Here is a 19,612-nt window from a genome sequence, read left to right as displayed (position 1 = left end):
CTTCTATACAGACAATTCTGATTTTTTAAGAAAGCAATGGGGAGGGTTTAGTCTAGGCGTAACAAATACTAAACAGATTATATGAGCAAGCCTTTAAAATAAAAGACCTGCACAATTTAAATAGTGTAAAACACACTTTGGCACGCAGCAAAACACAGTGTGGGTGGCATGTGAGGGGGTATGTTGTCATGGACAAGATTTCAAAATGCATTTTCCTCCACCATCCATTTGTGTTTAATCTGAAGAGAACTGCTTTGGGAAAGAAAATGTCACCAAATTCTCTTATAGGTACAATGAGTAAAGCAGTCAAAATAAAATATTACATGACACACCATTCATTGCCTTATATTGTCATGATTATTGTCACACTAAAAATAATAGACACAACTATTACTTTGGTAACTTGGTTGTAAGGAATAACATGAAACCTACTCACACACATCAATAACTTATTCATTCACACCTAAAAAAACTTTCGGGAAATCTGTATTAAATGAGTCCACACATTTTCCTACTTTCACTTTGAAAGGCTCACTTCCAAAATGTCCACTTCTGAGCTTGCTGTATTTCAGTCCTTCTTGTGCTGTTATGGATAAAGATGTTCTTTGGCTTAATTAACTCAAATCCTTTGAGTATTAAACATTTGATAACAATTTAAATGTATTACTACATTAAAGCAAGGGAAGTCAGTGTAAGTCAGTAAAACAATAAATTTCATTAAGCCATCAATTTTATGAAGTTAATTTCTATGGTAATTTTGTTCCAGTGAAGGGAAGGGGTTAAATTTATGACACTTGAGATCAATATTGGTAAACTATAATGGAATAAGACAAGCTGAGTAAAATCATACACTGCTTTCCTGTGTTCTCTCTTCTGACCTTATTCCACTTCTCCAATATCTACTGACTTCACAGATTTACTTTCTACTATTCTACTTTACTGTTCTACTATTTCTATTATTTATTTTCAGAATATTGAGGAAAAAAAACCTCCTAATAATTGTGTTTGAGCAATCGATTAACATGTTATTAATGATATCATAAACAGTTATAAAAATATTGTTATTGACCCTGAGGGAGGGGGTAAGGTTCAGCCTATGGTTAGGACTAGGAAAGAGAACATTGAAAATGAAATAACGTGCAGTTATTGTTTCATAAAGTCCAGTTTTGTAAACTTTTTCAAATACAGTCTTATACTTAAGAGCCTTAATCAAATCTAGGTCTAGAATGTAAGACATGGTGATATTGTATCTACTGGCATAATGCTTCTAACATCCAAGCATATCTGTTGGTCAGGAAAACACACCACTAAAAATACTACCATTTAGCCATCAAGTTACATACATATAATTACTAATACTACATGCTGTATTTTAAAGTTTTTAATTTCTCTATTTTAGAAGTATTGTACATGCCTTGATGTAGAGAATTTAATTTACATCTGAGCTTTTTAAACATGAAACATGAAGTTTATACCCTGGGTACCCCTCACACTACTTTTACAAAAACAGTAATAAAATGTTGGATCTATCTAGCACTCTTCACACAGAAAATTCCCTAAAAAGTGCTTTATAGGCAGACCTCAACAGCGCCCTGAACTGAAGATGAGGCAGCAGAAATTGGCTTTATTTTTGTTTAACCTTTGCTGAATGTATTTATCCTCTAGAGCTTCACAGGTATCTGAAGAAAGTTTCCCAGTATAAGAAAAGAAAACCAAGAGTTTATGCCAATCTCATAAAAACATTTGATGCACTTTTAAAACGGCTTAAATGACAAGGTTTGAGACATCTGTTATTTTTAATCTGGGGATACAACGGCTCCAGTGACAGACACACTGCTCCCCCAATTGGCAAAAACTCTCCTGTCAGCCACTGTGGACATTACAACATAAGAAATGGCTCAGCAAGCAGGCATGTACCTGTATAAGGACCATATCTATATGATTCAATCATTCTTTAAAGCAGGTGAAGAAATACTAGGAAGCTATTAAACCATTTGATGATTCCAGGTGGGTATTATAAGTACAAGGTACATACTGAAGTCTAAAGGGGATAAAATGCAGATATTTATAAAAATGTGAATAAGGCCCAAAGGCAGAAAACCTCAAATGCATTCCCAATGAGATCCATCTGCCATTAACATTTATCATTACTCTGCCACAAGGAAAGCTACATCACCTGTGTACACTGGCAGATCTATAGTGCTTATATTAAAAAAGTAATAAAGAGTAACCTATGGGTCAGTTTCATTGCTACCTACAGGAACATGATACCTTCAACAGCCCTCTTGTACAGAATGGGCAAATTAAAATTATGACAACAAGACAATAAAAACAAAAAGAGATGAGAGGATTTAAAACATGTTGGGGTCCTAGCCATACAATACTGATATTTGGCATATACAGAGCAATTTCTTTTAACAGATATTTGTAATAAGAAAATAACATTTTTTTAATGTAAAATGCATTTTTTTATTATATGTAGGAATGTGGCTATGCATAACCATTAGGAGCCAAAGTGAAGACAGTTGTAACAGTATCTGCCAGCTTTCCATTAAGCATGCTGATAAAAAAAAAGAAAAAAAAAGAAAACAATGAGCAATTTGATCTAAAGATTCATTTTCTCATAAACATAGCAATGAAAAGACTCAATTTGAAGGTATGCATATAAATTATTGCCCATGAAAATGTGTTCCCATGATTCATAAACTATGGGCAGTTATGCACTTAATACTTCAGAAGGTGGTAGAGTTTGCAGGTATGAAACAGCCTAAAGTGAGTTTATCCATGGGAGTTCATATAGTTCTGTATCGTTGTAATGTGATTGCTCTCTTTCTTGAATCATGTTTGCATTGTTGCCAATTTTACTGCCTTACCTTACAGTACATAACCCCTTAACCGAACTTAATGCTCTGCAAAATGAAAAGAGACAATTTGTTAAAGAGTCCTAAAACCAGGAACCATAGTAGACATATTATTGCAAAGTATACTGTAGCTTAACAAACAGCATGTTTGATCATGTAAGCATGATCAAAATGTGAGGAAACCAGCTCTTCTTTTTTATCACTTTAAGACTTATTTCAGACTGATCACAAGTAGAAGTACTCAAATTGTCTGACATCACTAAAAAACGATGCAGTGAAAAAAGCAATAAAAATCAGTAGCCAGTGGAACTCCTTCAGTATTGCACCAAGCCAAAGGACTTACTTGTTTATAGACCTTTAACATTTGCCAATATTTCAAATGCTGTTGCAGGTCCAGTTCAAAATAATTTAACATGAGAACCGATTCTGTTTTTTTTTCTTCAGAAAATAAGGGATGAGGCAACTAGAAATCACATTAAGTTGTGATTGGTGTGAGAGTGATTCAGTGTCTAAATTGGAAGCACCACATTATTTATTTATTCCTTTTTTGTACTCTGCCAGTGCTCCATAGACATTCCAGCAGCCATTAATCCCTTGTTTACATCGGCTCTATTTCCAATCTACACAGCACAGACACTCTCCAAGGATTAGCAAGTCTAACTGCAGTGGTGAATCAGGTCTTCCCTTTGATTTTTAAGAAGGAGCATCTGCACAGGACAAGAAATAGTACACAGCAATTTCAATATTAGGACAAAGCGGCTTCTTCATCAAGGGTGGACACAGAGATAGGAAGTGTTTTGAGAATGTCGCAATTGATGAGTAAAGCTTCCTGCAGCTCCTATCCCTTCTCATATAGATACTTCTATTGAAGTATATTTCTATTGAAGAATATTTCTTCAATCAAAACTAAATGCATGTTATAACTGCATCTAATGCAGGAACAGTGTTAGAATTTAAACCTATTGGCAGTGTTCAGGTTTTGCGTTTAAAACCTATTTAGACAGTTTGGTTTGGCAGACTGAATTGGTAAGCCAAACATTGCAGAGTTAAAGAAAAGCCTTTCTAAACACAGAACATCAGCAACCACTAATTAGTCATCTATTTAGAAAGCAACAGTGAAAGTCAAATACTAATTTTATTCATTTATTTCCATAATGTGACTCAAATGAATATTTTAACTGTCTTTAAACAATACTCAAAGGCTGACAGGAAGCCTGATCCCAGGCAAGTATATGGTTGTTAAAATACTCTCAAGAGAGCACAAGCTTGTCCAAACATTTTTAGAATTTGTGGCTGTGAAAACAGTGAGTCAGGAACCTCTGCAGAGTCAGATATTAATTTGTTATTTGTGCATCTGACTCATTCAAGGCTAGGCGTTACTGTATACAAAAAAAGCATATTGAGAGTTACAAAAAGTAATCCAACAAACAAACAGTACTGTATGTTCAGGCATTTTGACGCACACACTCCAACTTAATGGTTATTATTCTGAGCCTGATTAGAGGTGGGAAGCACTTCAGTATAAAGACAAAGGTGACAAAAAACAAACCTACTGCTGTGTTTAATGTGGTGCTGCTCGATTGATGGAGCAGCACCACTGACTTGATCTCAGTGCACTCAAAGAACTAAATGCTTTCTACTTACATATACTGTAGCACAGAATTTGATCAAATGCAGTAAAACAGGTGCACAGTGGTGAATCAGAATGAGTGACATAAGTAGAATACATTCTATTCTATTCATTTGCTTTGTGACTTGTTCAGCTTTTGATAGTTTTTATCGAGCAATAAATACTTAATTTAGAAGCTTCTAGGAAAATGCACTCCCAACTGCATGCTGCGTGTCCCATTCAGCACTCTAGAATGGACAGCTCCTTCTGCAGTCAGGAGAATGATATAAACTGAAACAGATGTCAAGCACAAAAGCAAAAGCTCACACCTGAAGAAAGCCCCACGGCCGAAACGTTGTGTTTTCTTTCTTCTTTTTTTCAGCATGGAATAAACCTATTACTTGTTCCTCCACTTAAGCAAAAATGTACAGTACATTTTTATTGCAATGCTTATGCTAAATGTATGAAATCCCATTTTTTAAGTCTTGCAATTAAAAATAAGACCTGATATTCCATTATTTCACTTGATTATTTCACTTTGATCCAATCTATGACAGTTAAAAATCCTAAAAGACCCAGTTTAAACCATTTATTTAATTTCAGTATATTTCAGTAGTAATTTTTGTTCCTGTAGAACTCCAATTTACAAGTAAACTAAACATGTAATATCTTTACTTTGCTTTAATTGCTCCATACAAAAATGGAAATATATTTTGTTTTATATTTTTCACTTTAAAAGTTTTCACAATAAGAGTTAAGTAGCTGTTGGTTATTATCAGATGTGTGTGAAACACATATACAGTACTTTTTTCATGGCTTCTAGTTGTCAAATCAATTCTTCTTGACAATTGTTTTAATTTATTTTTCTTTGGAAAGTTTTCTGCTTTACTAACTTCAGTTTACTCTATATGAAAAAAACAACATCACACGTAATCACAAGATTTTGTGTACAGTATCATTGTGAAGATAATAACACACTACCAGAAGAACTGCTGGTCAGAGCACTTCAGCAGAAAATGAGAGATTGATAAGACGTATCATTTTCATAAATCGGCTAGAAATAGATGAATTTAGTTATCATTTTTCAACATTATTGCAGAGATGGATCAAGTATTAAAAGGTGATGAAGCAAAAGAAGGAACTTTAAACCTCACTGTGTTTTAACACAAAAGTATTTTTGAAATGCCTAAACTTGAAATGCCTACTTCACATGAAACGCAACTGCCAGTTTGTTCACAGAAAATAATGCTTCAATTTCAATGATAAAATTTATTTCAAAACAGAATAAAAACAGAAAATAAACAGAAAAAAAATGTTGATGTTCAAATATGTCCAAATACCACTGAGTATGCATTTTGACTAATTAAAAAAAACATTCTCTGCAAAGAGGCTTTTAGACTAAAGCCATCAAACAAATTTCTACTTCACAACACTTTATAACCCAGAATCACCGATGTTTGCTTTCTTTGTGATAAAGGCAAATCTCCAAAGTTCTCATTTTAGGTGTGACAATGCAAAGACTGAACCTGATAATGAGATGAACCACCTCATGTGAGAGAACTGTGACATTTGTCAACTTAAGTTTTCCAAACCAGGGATATGTTTTCACAAAACGTCTCGCAGGTAACATAGTGGAACATAAATTAGGAATGTGTGCAAAGATGGAAGATAGAAACAGAAGTTACAGCAAAATGTATAATTGATTCCAAAGTGTTCATTCATTCTGAATTAAGAATATTACAATACTTTTCCATTTCCATTTTCTTCCATTTGAATTTACAATGAATCTAACTAACAGCAGTGCAGTTATTTGAATGATGCCAGCAAACATTAATAAAATGTTTTTCATTTTATGTTTTCATTTTATGTCATAAAATGTTTCCTTAGGCCTCACACCTGAAGAAGGCTCCACGGCCAAAATATTGTGTTTTCTTTATTCTCTTTGCAGCATGGAATAAACCTATTACTTGTTCCTTTACAGCCTATGCATTCTGATGGAGCTACCCACCCAAACATTAATAAAGATACTATAGTAGTATTAGGATCCAGATGTAAGCTGTATTTTCTGCCATGCACATATTCATTGTTTTGATGAATAAGGAGTGAAGTGAAAATACAATATAAATTATTATTCAGCATAAAGAAATACAAAATACAAAACATTTGTAAAATCTTATCTAAAGGACAATACCTTTTCCTATAGGTTTCCTATATTTTGGAGATCTGGGTTCCGAAGCAAGAGAGCCACCTACTTGTCTACTAACACAGTAACCTGAACTTCCTTGGATATTTCCTGTTCACATACTGACCATCCTTAGCCTAGCTTGGTGTCTAATATCTTATGATCAGGATCAGACTTAAAGTATATCTGGGGGCTTCTGTCATGGCATTCTTTCCAGCAAACTAATTGTTATTGGCTCTAGTCCACCAATATTCCTGTCTTCTTATTTCCTAGAATATCAATGTACAGTAATGACCTACCTTTACAGACTTCCTCATAGGTTGGGTTAGGAGTGAATCCACCAGCATAGCCCACCTGCGTGGAATACACACCATTCTGTCTCCAGAATTTCTTCTCTGCTCCCCAGAAACAGCCCATGCCTTTTTTTTAAAGAAAAAGAATAATAAAGATAACATGAGGATGAGCTTTTTTTTGTAGAATTTGTCTTCTGGCCATGAATACAACATACACTGTTAACCACATTAAATTACATTCAATTTAACTCAACGTGGTACTTAGCTCTGGTTTAAAAATGGTTTCTTCAAAGAACTGATTATACCTGTGATGATAAATAAATGTCTACCACTGAGGTCCTCTGTTCCAGTATGCAGTTAATGCAATCAGTCACAGAGTTATTGGCTATTTTTTTCTTCTCAACAGCGTGAATAGTTTTCAGATCTATTGTGCAATGATTAGTAAGAAGATCAAGATATAAATTTATGGTATAACTACATTTTTTCAAACATAACAATGTTGCTTCAGGTCTCTGATGTGCTTAGGGCCACTAAAACACATATACTTCAAGATATTTTATGACCAACAAATACTATCTTAACAAAATAAGAGTAAAAAATCATTGCACGGTTTTCCAGCTTATCTTATTTGCTAGAGGCAAGTTTGAAAATGTTAGAATTTATTTACACTCCATGCACAGTCTGTAGGCATGTACTATAGTGCTTGAAAAACGGTTAGGCTAGTTTTCTTATGGACTTGAGGAGAATATGTAAGAACTGTCTGTCTAGGGTTGCACCACTGCTTCCAGGCCTTTCAGGAAAATTGTGAATGATCAGGCTATAAATTCACATTAAAGCACTTCACTCCATGAAATGAGACACAAAACAAAATACAGAACACATAAAATTGAATGCAAGAGTCGAAGACAAGTGAGTGTTTTAGGTCAGGTGTACAGTATGTTTGAGTCACAACCAACCAGTAATGACCTGAAAGCATACATCCTGTTAATAGGGACCTTGAGTCAACAATGGCAGGAAAAGGAAGACTATAATAATGTATACAAGATATATTTCAATGCGCCATGGGATTTTGGAATTTGTTGCTGATTAATTATGACTTAAGAACATAAGAAATATCACACACAAGATGAGACCATGTGGTTCATCGAGCACATTCAGTTGCTAGTTGCTAATATATCTGAGGATCACACCCAGCTGCAAGGTACTGGCTTCAACACCACAGCTGTGTATAAAAATGAGCCAATAATTAATTTCTGCACTTGTGATATCTGGTTTACAACCACAAAAACAGTTAAAAGGGATTATAACTGTAGGCAATTAGGTCTATATTTATAATGGCCTATATATAAATATATAACGGCCAATAGCCCATTCAGCCCATCTCGCCTATTTCAGTTGGTTTCGGCTTCGACGACCTAACTGAGAAGCTCGTTCCATACTCCTACAATCCTTTAGGTAAAGAAAGTGGGCAAAGACGTTTCTCCTGTGTTCACTTTTTCCACGTGTGTCCCTTGGTTTCATGTTTCACTGTTCATTCTGAAGAAGTTCACTCCTTTGACTTAGTCAATGTCCTAATGGGTTTGGTATGGAGGGTTTTCAATACTGGCATGAGGCCCCTTCTTAATCTCTTGTGTTCGGGACTAAAATATTTAGTTGTTTCAGCCTACGGCATTCCTTTAAGCCACAGAACGCATCTGGTGGCTTTTTTCAGGACTCATTCCAGACCACCAATATTTTCTGTAATGTGCTAACCAAACTTGTACCCAATATTCTAAATAAAGCCTAACTAGTGCATCGTACAATGTTAAACTAACCTTTTACAATTTGAATTCTACACTTTTGACTATATACGATAGACTAATATTTTGTTTGCCTTTATTATTGCTGTCTCACATTGACAGTTTATGACTGTACCTGAATTGAGATGATAAGTACAAATATGAAGAACAGCAGTGGTCCTAGTATAGATCCCTTTGAAATTCCACTTATTACATCACATCCATCCATTTTCTAACCACTTCTTTCAATTGAGGGTTGCGGGGCAGAGGAAGCCTATCCCAGCAAGCAACAGGTACAAGGCGGGATACGCCATTGAACTGGAAGCCAGTCTATCACAGGGCACACAAAAGAAACAGACATGCACACACTCACACCAGGACCAATTTTCCCAGAAGCCAATTAACATTACAGTATTTCTTTGGACATACTGTCACACTGGAAGCACCTGGTAAAAACCAAGATGAAAATGGGCAGAACACATAGATAGTTTCAAATTTCAAGTTTATTGTCATTATACTCATATACAGGTATATGGTATAACGAAATACTATTTTGCTAGCTCTCAGACGATAAGTAGTACAAAAAAAACAACAATACAATTGTATAATAAAAGAAATACAGAGACAACAGGCAATGTGCAAAACAACAAAAGGTAACAGGTTATGTGCAAAACAACATCAGATGTGCAAAAACATGAATCAACAGAATGAAATAAAAGGACAGAAAATTATGGGGAGTGAGCTTTTTGACATGTAACGTAGAGGTAGAATGTGTGTTTGAGTTTTTGATAAGAAAGAAGGCACTGTGAGGTTCATAGGTGAGAGAGGCTGGGAGTTTAATAGTTTGATAGTGCGGGGGTAAAAACTGTTTCTGAGTCTGGTAGTCCGGGCCCGAATGCTCCAGTACCGTTTTCCAGATGGCAGAGGGTCATATAGTCTGTAGCTGGGATGTGTGGGGTCTTTGATGATGCTTAGAGCTTTCCTCAAGCACCGTCTGTCATAAATGTCCTGTATAGATGGGAGGGCAATCCCAATGTTGGACTAGGCAGTTTTCACCACCTCAGGTCTGGATAGCACCTCAGGTCTGGAATTGTACCAGGGCCCCAGCACTGTGAGGCAGCAATAGTAATCACTGTGATAAGGAACAAGTAAAGGTTTACTCCAGCTTGCTTATAGTATAGAATAAACCTTTACTTGTTCCTTTGCAACCTACGAATGCTGACGCAGCTACCCACTTGAACCACTGCGATAATCCTATTACAGTATATCACATCAATATGAGAATTCACCCATTATCTGTACTCCCTGTTTTCCATTTATTAATCAAATCTTAATCCAGATTAGTCAACTTTAGTCCTGACCCTGCTATTGAAGATTCCTCTACTCCTGGGATCAATGAAAAAAGGCCTTTCAGAATTCTTCTAAAAGTTCCTTTCAGAATGAAATAACTTGGTGCATGAGTATTTTATTTTATGTTGAATTGCACTGATTCTGATTGTCAAAAATGTTTATTTTTCATTTCTGATAATTTTCCTAACCACAATTTTTTTAACTGAATCCCACAAATTAGTTCAGGGATATTCAGAATCTTCACAATTTACTTTTGCATATTCATACAAATTTCTGCAATTAGTAAATTGATATGAACAAATAAAAAACAACGGGAAATAGAAATGTCACTAGATCAGACCTTGCAGTGGAACACAGAGCATCATTACTCAGGCACTCTCTCTGCTATCGATAAACTTGTCTTTTCCTCATACAAATGAAGCTCAATAATTGCGTGTGAAAGAATAGTAAAATCTTTCATCCAAGTTTCCAATGAGACTAGTGGAATTAATCAAGTCAGTTTAAAAAAAAATATTAGAAAAATCAAGGATTAGAACCGCCTTTTTAATAACCTATAGAATACAGTATATTGTGATTGTAAATGATATGTAGGCACGAAATGTAAGGGGCTACTGTAAAACATATTTATATCTGTATAAAAAAATCAATTTAATTCCATCAGCAATGATTAATTATCTAGCTTGAATCCTGAGCAAAGAAAATAACAGCTGAAGTAATGCATTTTATTAAAATGAGATTGTTATCATCAACTGCAATTAATTTGTCTTCTTTTTTTGTTCTGCACTTCTTTTTTTGAACCTTTTTTTAACTAGAAAAAAACTAATTACATGACACCCCCCACTGTCATTTTTCCTCTCGGAATACGAGCATCACTTACCAAACATGGCCATCTGCAATCCCTCAGGGAATGGCGGCTCAGTCTTATTTCCATTAACGTGATGTTTCCCTACAAAGACACAACAGAATGTTTGCTTTTTAACTACAACTTGGGCATTTCCTTACCACAAAAGACAAAAAGGAGTTGGAACAGGCCTCCAATCCTGGCTGTATTGTGGTTAAAATCAGAAACAATCCTGTCCTGTCTACTGGTTCTGGAGATCATGAAGCAGGTTTGTTTGTTTGCTTCTATCAGTGGTGTGGGATAGAGGTACAAATCCAGTAGTAGTGGTTTTAGCTACTGGAAGTCTGGATATCACTAATAACCCAGGACAGAAAAAGGGGCAGTTTGTGAAGATATCCATTCCTCTGTGCTGCTTTATCTTAAAGAAAACAATTGCTGGGAAACAATGATTGCTGCAACATCTATGTTTTTATTCAAAATAATTTGGGGAAAATGCTAAAAGAAAAAAAATCAATTTTATTAATGGAAAAGCATTGAAGCGTCTGTGTGCCAGCTGGGTGATCCTAAGAAACTGAAGATGGAGTCTTAAGAAAATCACCTTTATATTGTTTCTCTCAATTCAGTCTCCACGCCCCCCCCCCAAGCACTGCTGGGCTGTTCATTGCGGTTCAGTTCTTTTCTGTCAACTGGAGACAAAGCTTCAAAAATAATCATTTGTATACATGGCAACAGCAGCAGCATTTTAACATTCAGCAGTTGCTTACAGTGTCTTTAGCTCTCATGACGCTGCTTAAAATGCAGGTGGTGCGGTGCTTTGTTTCATAGGACATTTAACAGATTAGAATAAACGAGGGAGTACCGAGTTCAACATCTGGGCTCATCCAAGCCGCTCGCTGTCTCTGTGGAGCAGTGGATTCTCTCTAAAAGTCAGCCACATGGCCTGTGAGGCCAGGCCAGGGGGAATAAATCCCCTCGGCTCCGTAGTGTGCAGCTGTCAAGCTATGTTTTGCAGTACACTGGTATTTCCATTTAACGCTATGCACTTTATGGTGGATACAGAACATATTCCATCATTACATCCCAACATGTACAGATCTCATCTCATCGCTGTCAGAACTGAGCGGAGTCTCACAAAGCCACCACGATAAAAAAAACACTGCTCGTGAAAAGTACGATTACAAATGGTTATTTCTGTCATCTTAAACATGACTGTATTCTTCCCAGTTTTTCATTTGATATTAATGATTACAATAAAGCATTTTTACTGTCATATCACTGCATGTTCAGACTTCCTCATGTTAATGCATTGAGAAAGATAAAGATGAGCATGATTAAATTTTACACTCATTTTTTTTTACCTGAAGAAAAATCTCATGATCTCACTTAGACAGTGTTAACTGATTTAAAAGAATTTTGCTACAGAGAGTCTAATTTTATCATTGTTAAGCATTCCTTGAAGGAAAGCTTAGTAAAGACGCTGTATTGCTGTCTATTACTGTAATGTACCTGTGCTAAAGATCCACATTCAAAAGCTTGTATTCTGCACAAATATGGAAGAGAGCAAAATCTCTGAAAATGCTCAATTTTTATGCTAAATATGGGGCTGTATAAATAACAAGAGTTTATTTTCCTTATTGGCTCAGGTACTTCATTAGCTATAAGGAACACCTAGTTTTCTCTATACAAATGTGTTAATGGTATTATCATCATTGTCATTACCTTTTAGACCAGTACTAGTACTGGTATTATTACCAATTATTATAATTCACTTTATTATCACCTCCTTCTTAGAGACAGCATAGAGGAATACTAATAAACAGAATACAGCCAAAGTTGCAGGAGTAGCATTGACAGCACTAGTGATTTATAGAGCTTGCTCATTAAACTGCTACATTTAGCCTCTTCTCAAATTAAAAAAATTCACATCATAAAGACTACCACTTGTCGTAATTAGGACAAACAGTTTACAAGACAAAAGTGAAATTCGAAGATGATCTGTAGAAAATAAGCAGGCAAGGCAGAATTTAAAATCATTTGCAGTAGGTTCCATAACGTATGTGCACATGTTGTTGAGGCTGAGAGCTCATCTTTTGCAGATGAAGGGACCAGGCTACACAGCAGCACAGGACTCTATACCGTCGCCATGGTTTTTAGTAAAAGTGACTCAACAGTCAAGGATGAATCTCACATTGTGCCCACGCTGTGATTGAAAGCATTCCCATTATCGACACACTCTAGTCCTTAACTTTAATGAGCAAAATATACCCCACTAAACAGGCAGTACCACTATCAAATTTCACAAACTTTTTGTAAGCAACATATATCAGATGAATCTGGATTACACGTGACACAAAGTACTTGTCCGACACACAAAAATACATTTGATCAGCAATCAAAACAGAAATGCAATTGCATTTGTCCTCTATTACCACTACAAACGTCAAGGAAATTACACATTTAGTCACTTAAGTCATATCATTCCAAACAGATATGTCCCAGCTAACAACTAATTCATAAACTACTGGATTTTACATGGAAGAAAAAAGGATATTTTCTACTTGCGAAAACAAAATTCCTGGTGATATTGCAAGCTCTGGGACACCTTCTTACTTAGACCTACTGTAAATGCATCTCTCATATCTGATTTGATTTTGGGGTATATGTAGATTTTTTGTGCACCATGTTATCTGTTAATTAAATCAAAATACCCAAGAAATTGTTTTTTGACACAGACAATTATTAAGAAATGGAAACAATGAAGGCACAATAGTGGTGCAGTGGAACAGTAGCATTGCTTTCAATTCCTGGGGCGCTATCTGCATTACTTTGTATGTTCTCCTTGTCCTCCTTGTGGTTTTCCTCCAGGTTTCCTCCAACAGTATAAAGACATACTGGTCTAAATTCATACTGGATGAATTGGCTTCTGAAAAAACTGTCCCTGAATGAGGGTATGTTGTGTCCTGTGAGGAACTAGTGTTCCATCCAGGGTGTATCCTGCCCTGTATCCATTGTTTGCCAAGATAGCCTTTGGCTCCCCCATGACCATGTTTTGGATAAAGCAGTTAGAAAATGCATGGATAAATGGTTGAATGGGAAAAAAATGAGCTAAACACAAAAACACAGCAAATCAGATGATACATTTTGCTTTTGTTTTCATGTCAGAGTAAGTACGAATATTCCTAAGACGATGGAGAACAGAACAATAAAAGGCCAACAAGAAAGAAATAAGAACTGAAGCAAAGAACTGACAGGGGTAAGAATATTATTGAATTTATGGAAAAGCACCTTGACAGATTGTTATAAATCTGAAGAAAAGCATGATTCTGACTTAGGAGTAAAAAACTACAGATCAAGAATGTTCAATAGTTAATACTGTGTCTAGCAAAGTATGAAAAGCATAGACAGTTAACACAGCAGCAAGCATCAGCTTTGTCAGTTATCTACAGTGGCTATCAAAAGTATTCATCCCCTTGGACTATTTCATATATTACCGTGTTACAATATAGAATTACAAGGTATTTGGGATGTTTTGCTTTTGATCAACACAAAACACTCTGCAATCTCAAACTGAATAAACAATTCTACAGATCATCCTAAATTAATCATAAATCTAAAACAGAAGATAAATGATAAGTGACTGCATAAGTATTCACTCCCTTTTACTATGAAACACCTACAGTAAATAGGCTCGGATGCAACCAAATGTCTTTAGAAGTCAAATTTCTAACTGTGAATGAACTGTCACATTGTTGGAGTCCACCAGTCTGCAAGAGATGATTCATCTTCCAGTAGGTTGATGGTCCCAAAAAAGAAAAGAAGCTTAAAAAGAAAAAAAAAGTAAATGATCTCCATCCAACCTGAAAGAGTCTGAGTAATTTTGCAAAGAAGAATAGACAAAAATTGCAATGTCCAAATGTGCAAAGCTGGTAGAACGTTATCAAAGAAGACTCATACATGTAATTTCAGCTAAACGTGCTCCTACCAAATATTGATTCCAAGGGTGTGACTTCTCATGTAATCAGTTATTTTCCATTTTATATTTATAATAGGTCTAAAGTGTCTTTGACACTTTATTATAGAGTTTGTCAATGGTAAAAACTGCCAGTCAAATACATTATGATTCCATATTGAACCACAATAAAATGGAAATGGGGGAGGGGGGGGTGAATACTTTTGGTAGTTACACTAAATGCAGTCATTTAAGCAGTTCAAAGAAATTCCTTAACCATTTAAGAGACTGGATACAAAGTAAAGTGTCAGTTCATCATGCACGAGGGGTGTTTTAACAAAATATTTTGAATTATTTGCATGGTGTGTTGCAACATTTAAGGAAGTGTGAAGCAGCCATGACAAAAAGTAATGGAGAGCTGGGTAGAAAAAAAGCACTGTCTCCCCTGCAGTGGAGCATGAAAAGCATTACTTCACTGAACAGGGATTCTTAGACTGTGATCCCTAATAACCACCAACCAAATTGCTCGACTTTGATTATTTCATTGCCAGCGTAGTAATTACCACCTTTCAGTAAACATAACCAGATTCATTTACGCAGTCACACCACCCACTGCCAGATAAACAATTTAAATGGAAATGTCAGCAGAGAGATGCAGTGAGTTAAGGGCGAATATTAATTGGAGAAATGATAACAGGCTGCCTTTTCTTTGTGAGGGACTACTGAAACGGTCGCCTGCTTTCTGGGCTGAGCTGGACAGACAGTGGGTGAAGCACCTGCCTTTGTCACAACAATGACACTTGTGGAGGGATATTTTGAATGATGTTGCGTTTCCTCTTTTACCCATTTTCCATGAAAAAAGGCACCACAGAGGCCAGACACGCTACAGACTTCAAGCGCCTGCACTGCTTTTTAAAAAAAGGTGTCAAGTTAACAACTGCATAACTTCCTATTCAAAATAATGATAGCCTCTGACAGGGTTAGACTTCGGCTGACACAAATGCGTCGGTAAAAGCAGTGAAAAGGAAATGGTAGTATTTCTGCAAACAATTTTGTAAAATTTTGTACTTTCACAGCTCTTACATGAAAAATATTGTAAATTAGGCTTTAAGTTTAACACAGATGTTCCTTTTTAAGTGCGTAGACATGCTCAAAAATATACAAACAAAATGTACTGCAGCTTTATACAACAAACCTACAGTATATCTAGTACTGTATATCTAAAACATAGAAAGTACTGTATCTCATCTTATACTACTGTACAAATACAATTTGAGCTAAACCATCATCCTTTATTGTTTTAAACTGCTCTTTTATCACAAGACATATTTCCTGTGCCTGTCAATTCTTTTTGTCTGGCAGGAATGCATTTAGCATCAAATGTATTACATTTTGCACAAGGCATAATGAAATTAAAACCTGTTCATTTTTTAAAGCTGAGAACCATCAGTTAAAATTCGGATTGCTCTACTCTTCCATGTACTAACATACATTATTTAGACCTGCTACTGTAAAATTAGTGGTTTCAAATTCCTTATAATACAAGAAATAAGAAGATATTGTTTCTGATGTAAAACACATTTACTGTAATCTAAGGCACAATGTTGTATGTCCCTTATAAATCTAAAGCATTTGTTAAATTGACTAATGGTTATATACAAATATGGATTAGCAAAGAAACCATTTATAAAATTTTACTTTTTGAAAATGATAAAAAATAATAACAATCAGTATGTGAAAGGCAGTTATAATCACCTTACTAATGGATTAATAAGAACACGATGAAGTACAACTTAAGTCTGTATAAAAGTCAGAGATGACACTGTTTCTGCAATGTATGAATGGTTGAGTTTTCACTTGTTCCTTCAGTCAAAGGAGATCAGAGGGGGGTTTTCGCTTTGCCTCCGCCAGTCAGCAATTATTCCAATTTCTCAGACAGTTTCTCAAACTAACTAGGTTGCCTTCAAACATCTTCCAAAAAACAAGCCCGAAAACAGCGAGAAAAGCAGAGCCCTGGTACATACTGTACAGACAGGCATGCAGGCTTTCCCATAATCAGCACAGGTCCAATGCCCATACAAAGACTGCATTCGTTAGTAATGCTCTATTTAAGTTAACTCTACAAAGTCACCTGACCACTTCAGTTCCAGTCTCGTTTAAAATATTGAATAGCTGCACTACTACTGCCTACAGTACCTGTATTTATTGTCTGAGACACAAGAAGTGCTCCAGTATTTTTTACCTTTTAAATTTCTTCTTGGTGCCTTGTAGCAGTATCCTTTTGCTGCAGTTTCTGTTAGGAACTACAGTATAACATGATTGCACTGTATCTCCCATTCCAAACCTATTTCTTTCCTTTAAATGAACAAATATATATATATATTATAAATTATACAAAACAAACTTTACCTCTTCCCACACTGTTTTCTAGTGATTTACACACTGCTGTACTGGGAAAGAAGAAATCAAAAAGTCCCATTAAATGTCAGAGTCCCATAAAAATGTACACCTCATTTAACAATTTCTCTGAGCATATGTATTCATAGTATATTATACACAGAATTTCCCTGCAATTTTTTTTTTCAATTTAGGATCAGTGTACCCAGCCAGCCATTAATGTTCTGCAACCAATTTACCCTTAGACGGTTGCTCTATGCTGGAGTCTATCAGGCACGAGGATGCAAAACAGGATTACACTATGGGAAAATGCCAGCCCAATGCAAGACATACACATACTGCACACACACAAACTGTGAGCTATTTATTTTGAGACACCCTTTAAAAGCTTGTCTTTTGATTACAGGAAGAAGGCAGAACACCCAGAAAAAAACAAGCACATAGAGAACATGCTTACTTCTCACAGATAGTGTCCTTGGTTAGAATTAAGCACACAATTCAAGAGCTGTGAGGCAGCATTGCTACTCGCCTGTCAATAAGAATTCAGTTTAAATGGGTATTTCATTCATACGTAATGCTGGTTTGTAAAAGAAATCAGGCTGTTATGTAATGTACAGTATGCAGTTTATTTAACACAGGTCAGATCTCTAAGAATAGGCATATTAATATCGATGATGGTTTTGTGAAGGAGAACAATAAAAATCAAGCATCCTTTTGAATGGTTGTCTTTTAGCAAGTCTATTATTTTTTGCTTTAGACACAAGAGCAGCATGGAACTTTCAAGGCCTTTGGGTGATTGTCATGTGTATTTCTTCCTCTTTAATACAGCTTAAAAGGCCACATCCTCCATGGGATATTCTGATTCCAGTCCAAATAGTGGACTGCAGTACAAATCTACAGTTTCTAATCGTGTGACATGAAGGAAATTCAGATTTACCCATTTATAGTACCTTCTTCATAATAGCCACTGATGGTGCAATTCAAGTCCACTTATATACAGGACTGTAGTCCTCCTCTGATTAATTTGTGAAACCTTGCACCCTGCATCTTCTGATGCTGCCAGGTTAGGGATCAAACAGTCCTCTCTCCTTCGCAATATCTGCCTTGATCTCAGTGAAAGCTACACTTTATTATCTTGCTTTTAGTCATGATGAAGGTATGAAACTAGCTCCTTTCTTTCGTAGACTAATTGTTGATACCTGGTGCATAATCTTTTGCTGTAGGAGATTCTTTTCATTAATGCAAAGTGGCTTGAATGTAAACTGCAGGGAAACTGAAGTCCACACTGGAGCCAGAAAACAAATAATGCATGTTATATTGCATGCTCCTCATCCCTGTTCCAGATTGACTCTGTACTTAAAAGTGCAATAACACTTCAGAGCCCTACTTTGGAGAGCATCAGGTAATTCTAATCGTGATGTACTGTGATGGAGATTACTGGTGAGGACAAATGTTTTCCTAAGTGTGTGCTGAGCCGTCAAACTCACAATGTTATTAAAATTCAAAACAACCCTAAAATTCAGTAATTATATTTTGACTTAAACCCTTTAATGTTTCCCCACTTAATGCTAAAATGAAATATTTGAATACTCACATCTATTTCTCCCTCTACTCTGTAGACAAGTTCATTATTATCTAGAGCTGAATACTCAACTACTATCAAGTGCAACTCATTAGAAATAAAATATTGCTCTTATAAGTAATACATCAGTTTGGGAAGAGCCTTGGCTGTCAGTTTTTTGTTTGTGAAAGGAGCTGTTAATTGCATCTAGGGTTGTTTTGAATTGCATGTAGATACATGAAAACTGCATAAGCTTTTGCATACCAAAAAGTATAAACCATAACTAGTCTTCACAAACCAAAAATAAAAAAGGTCTGTTGTGGTTTAAGAGATGAAAGGAACATGGACATACAGTATGTTAAGATTCTATAAATTTCCTAACAACACCTTTTCATAAAGAAATGAAGCTCCTTTTTAAATCAGACCCCTGTCTTAACATTGGTACATGAAAGTTAAAAAAAATAAGGTCAGTTTAAATATGTCTAAAAAATGAAAACTTCTGAAGCTTCTATACAATAATACTCATTGTGTTAAATCTACTGTAGATTAAACAGAACTTCACTATAGAAAGCAACAGACAACATATTAAGCATTCCAAACAATGAGGTTGAACTTTCAAACCAGATGCTTCTCGGCCAATGAATCATTGATCAGAATTGGTTCCTTTCTATGGAGCATGAATTCCAACATCTGATATCTGTAAATGTGGCGTCTTTTACTCCGCTATGTAAACACAACCAGTTTTGAGGCAAGTGAAAATCTGAAGGAAATTTCCTTTTTGCAAATATATA

At 35.6% G+C, this 19,612-nt stretch overlaps 1 protein-coding gene across 2 annotated transcripts in view; it reads right to left on the bottom strand.

Moving 5' to 3' along the window:
• The window catches only part of msraa (methionine sulfoxide reductase Aa), a 100,264-nt gene that overhangs the window by 39,575 nt on the left and 41,077 nt on the right, over positions 1–19,612 (bottom strand). For both annotated transcript variants that reach the window (XM_006625759.3, XM_069179685.1), the window contains exons 2-3: positions 10,951–11,019; positions 6,952–7,071 (exon numbers count right to left, since the gene is read on the bottom strand). In XM_006625759.3, the coding sequence (XP_006625822.2) occupies positions 6,952–7,071; positions 10,951–11,019 (189 nt within the window). The remainder of the gene's footprint in view (positions 1–6,951; positions 7,072–10,950; positions 11,020–19,612) is intronic.

This window comes from Lepisosteus oculatus, chromosome 2, assembly GCF_040954835.1.
Source record: "Lepisosteus oculatus isolate fLepOcu1 chromosome 2, fLepOcu1.hap2, whole genome shotgun sequence".
Lineage (NCBI taxonomy): Eukaryota > Metazoa > Chordata > Actinopteri > Semionotiformes > Lepisosteidae > Lepisosteus > Lepisosteus oculatus.
This window is presented reverse-complemented; position numbering and strand designations above follow the sequence as displayed.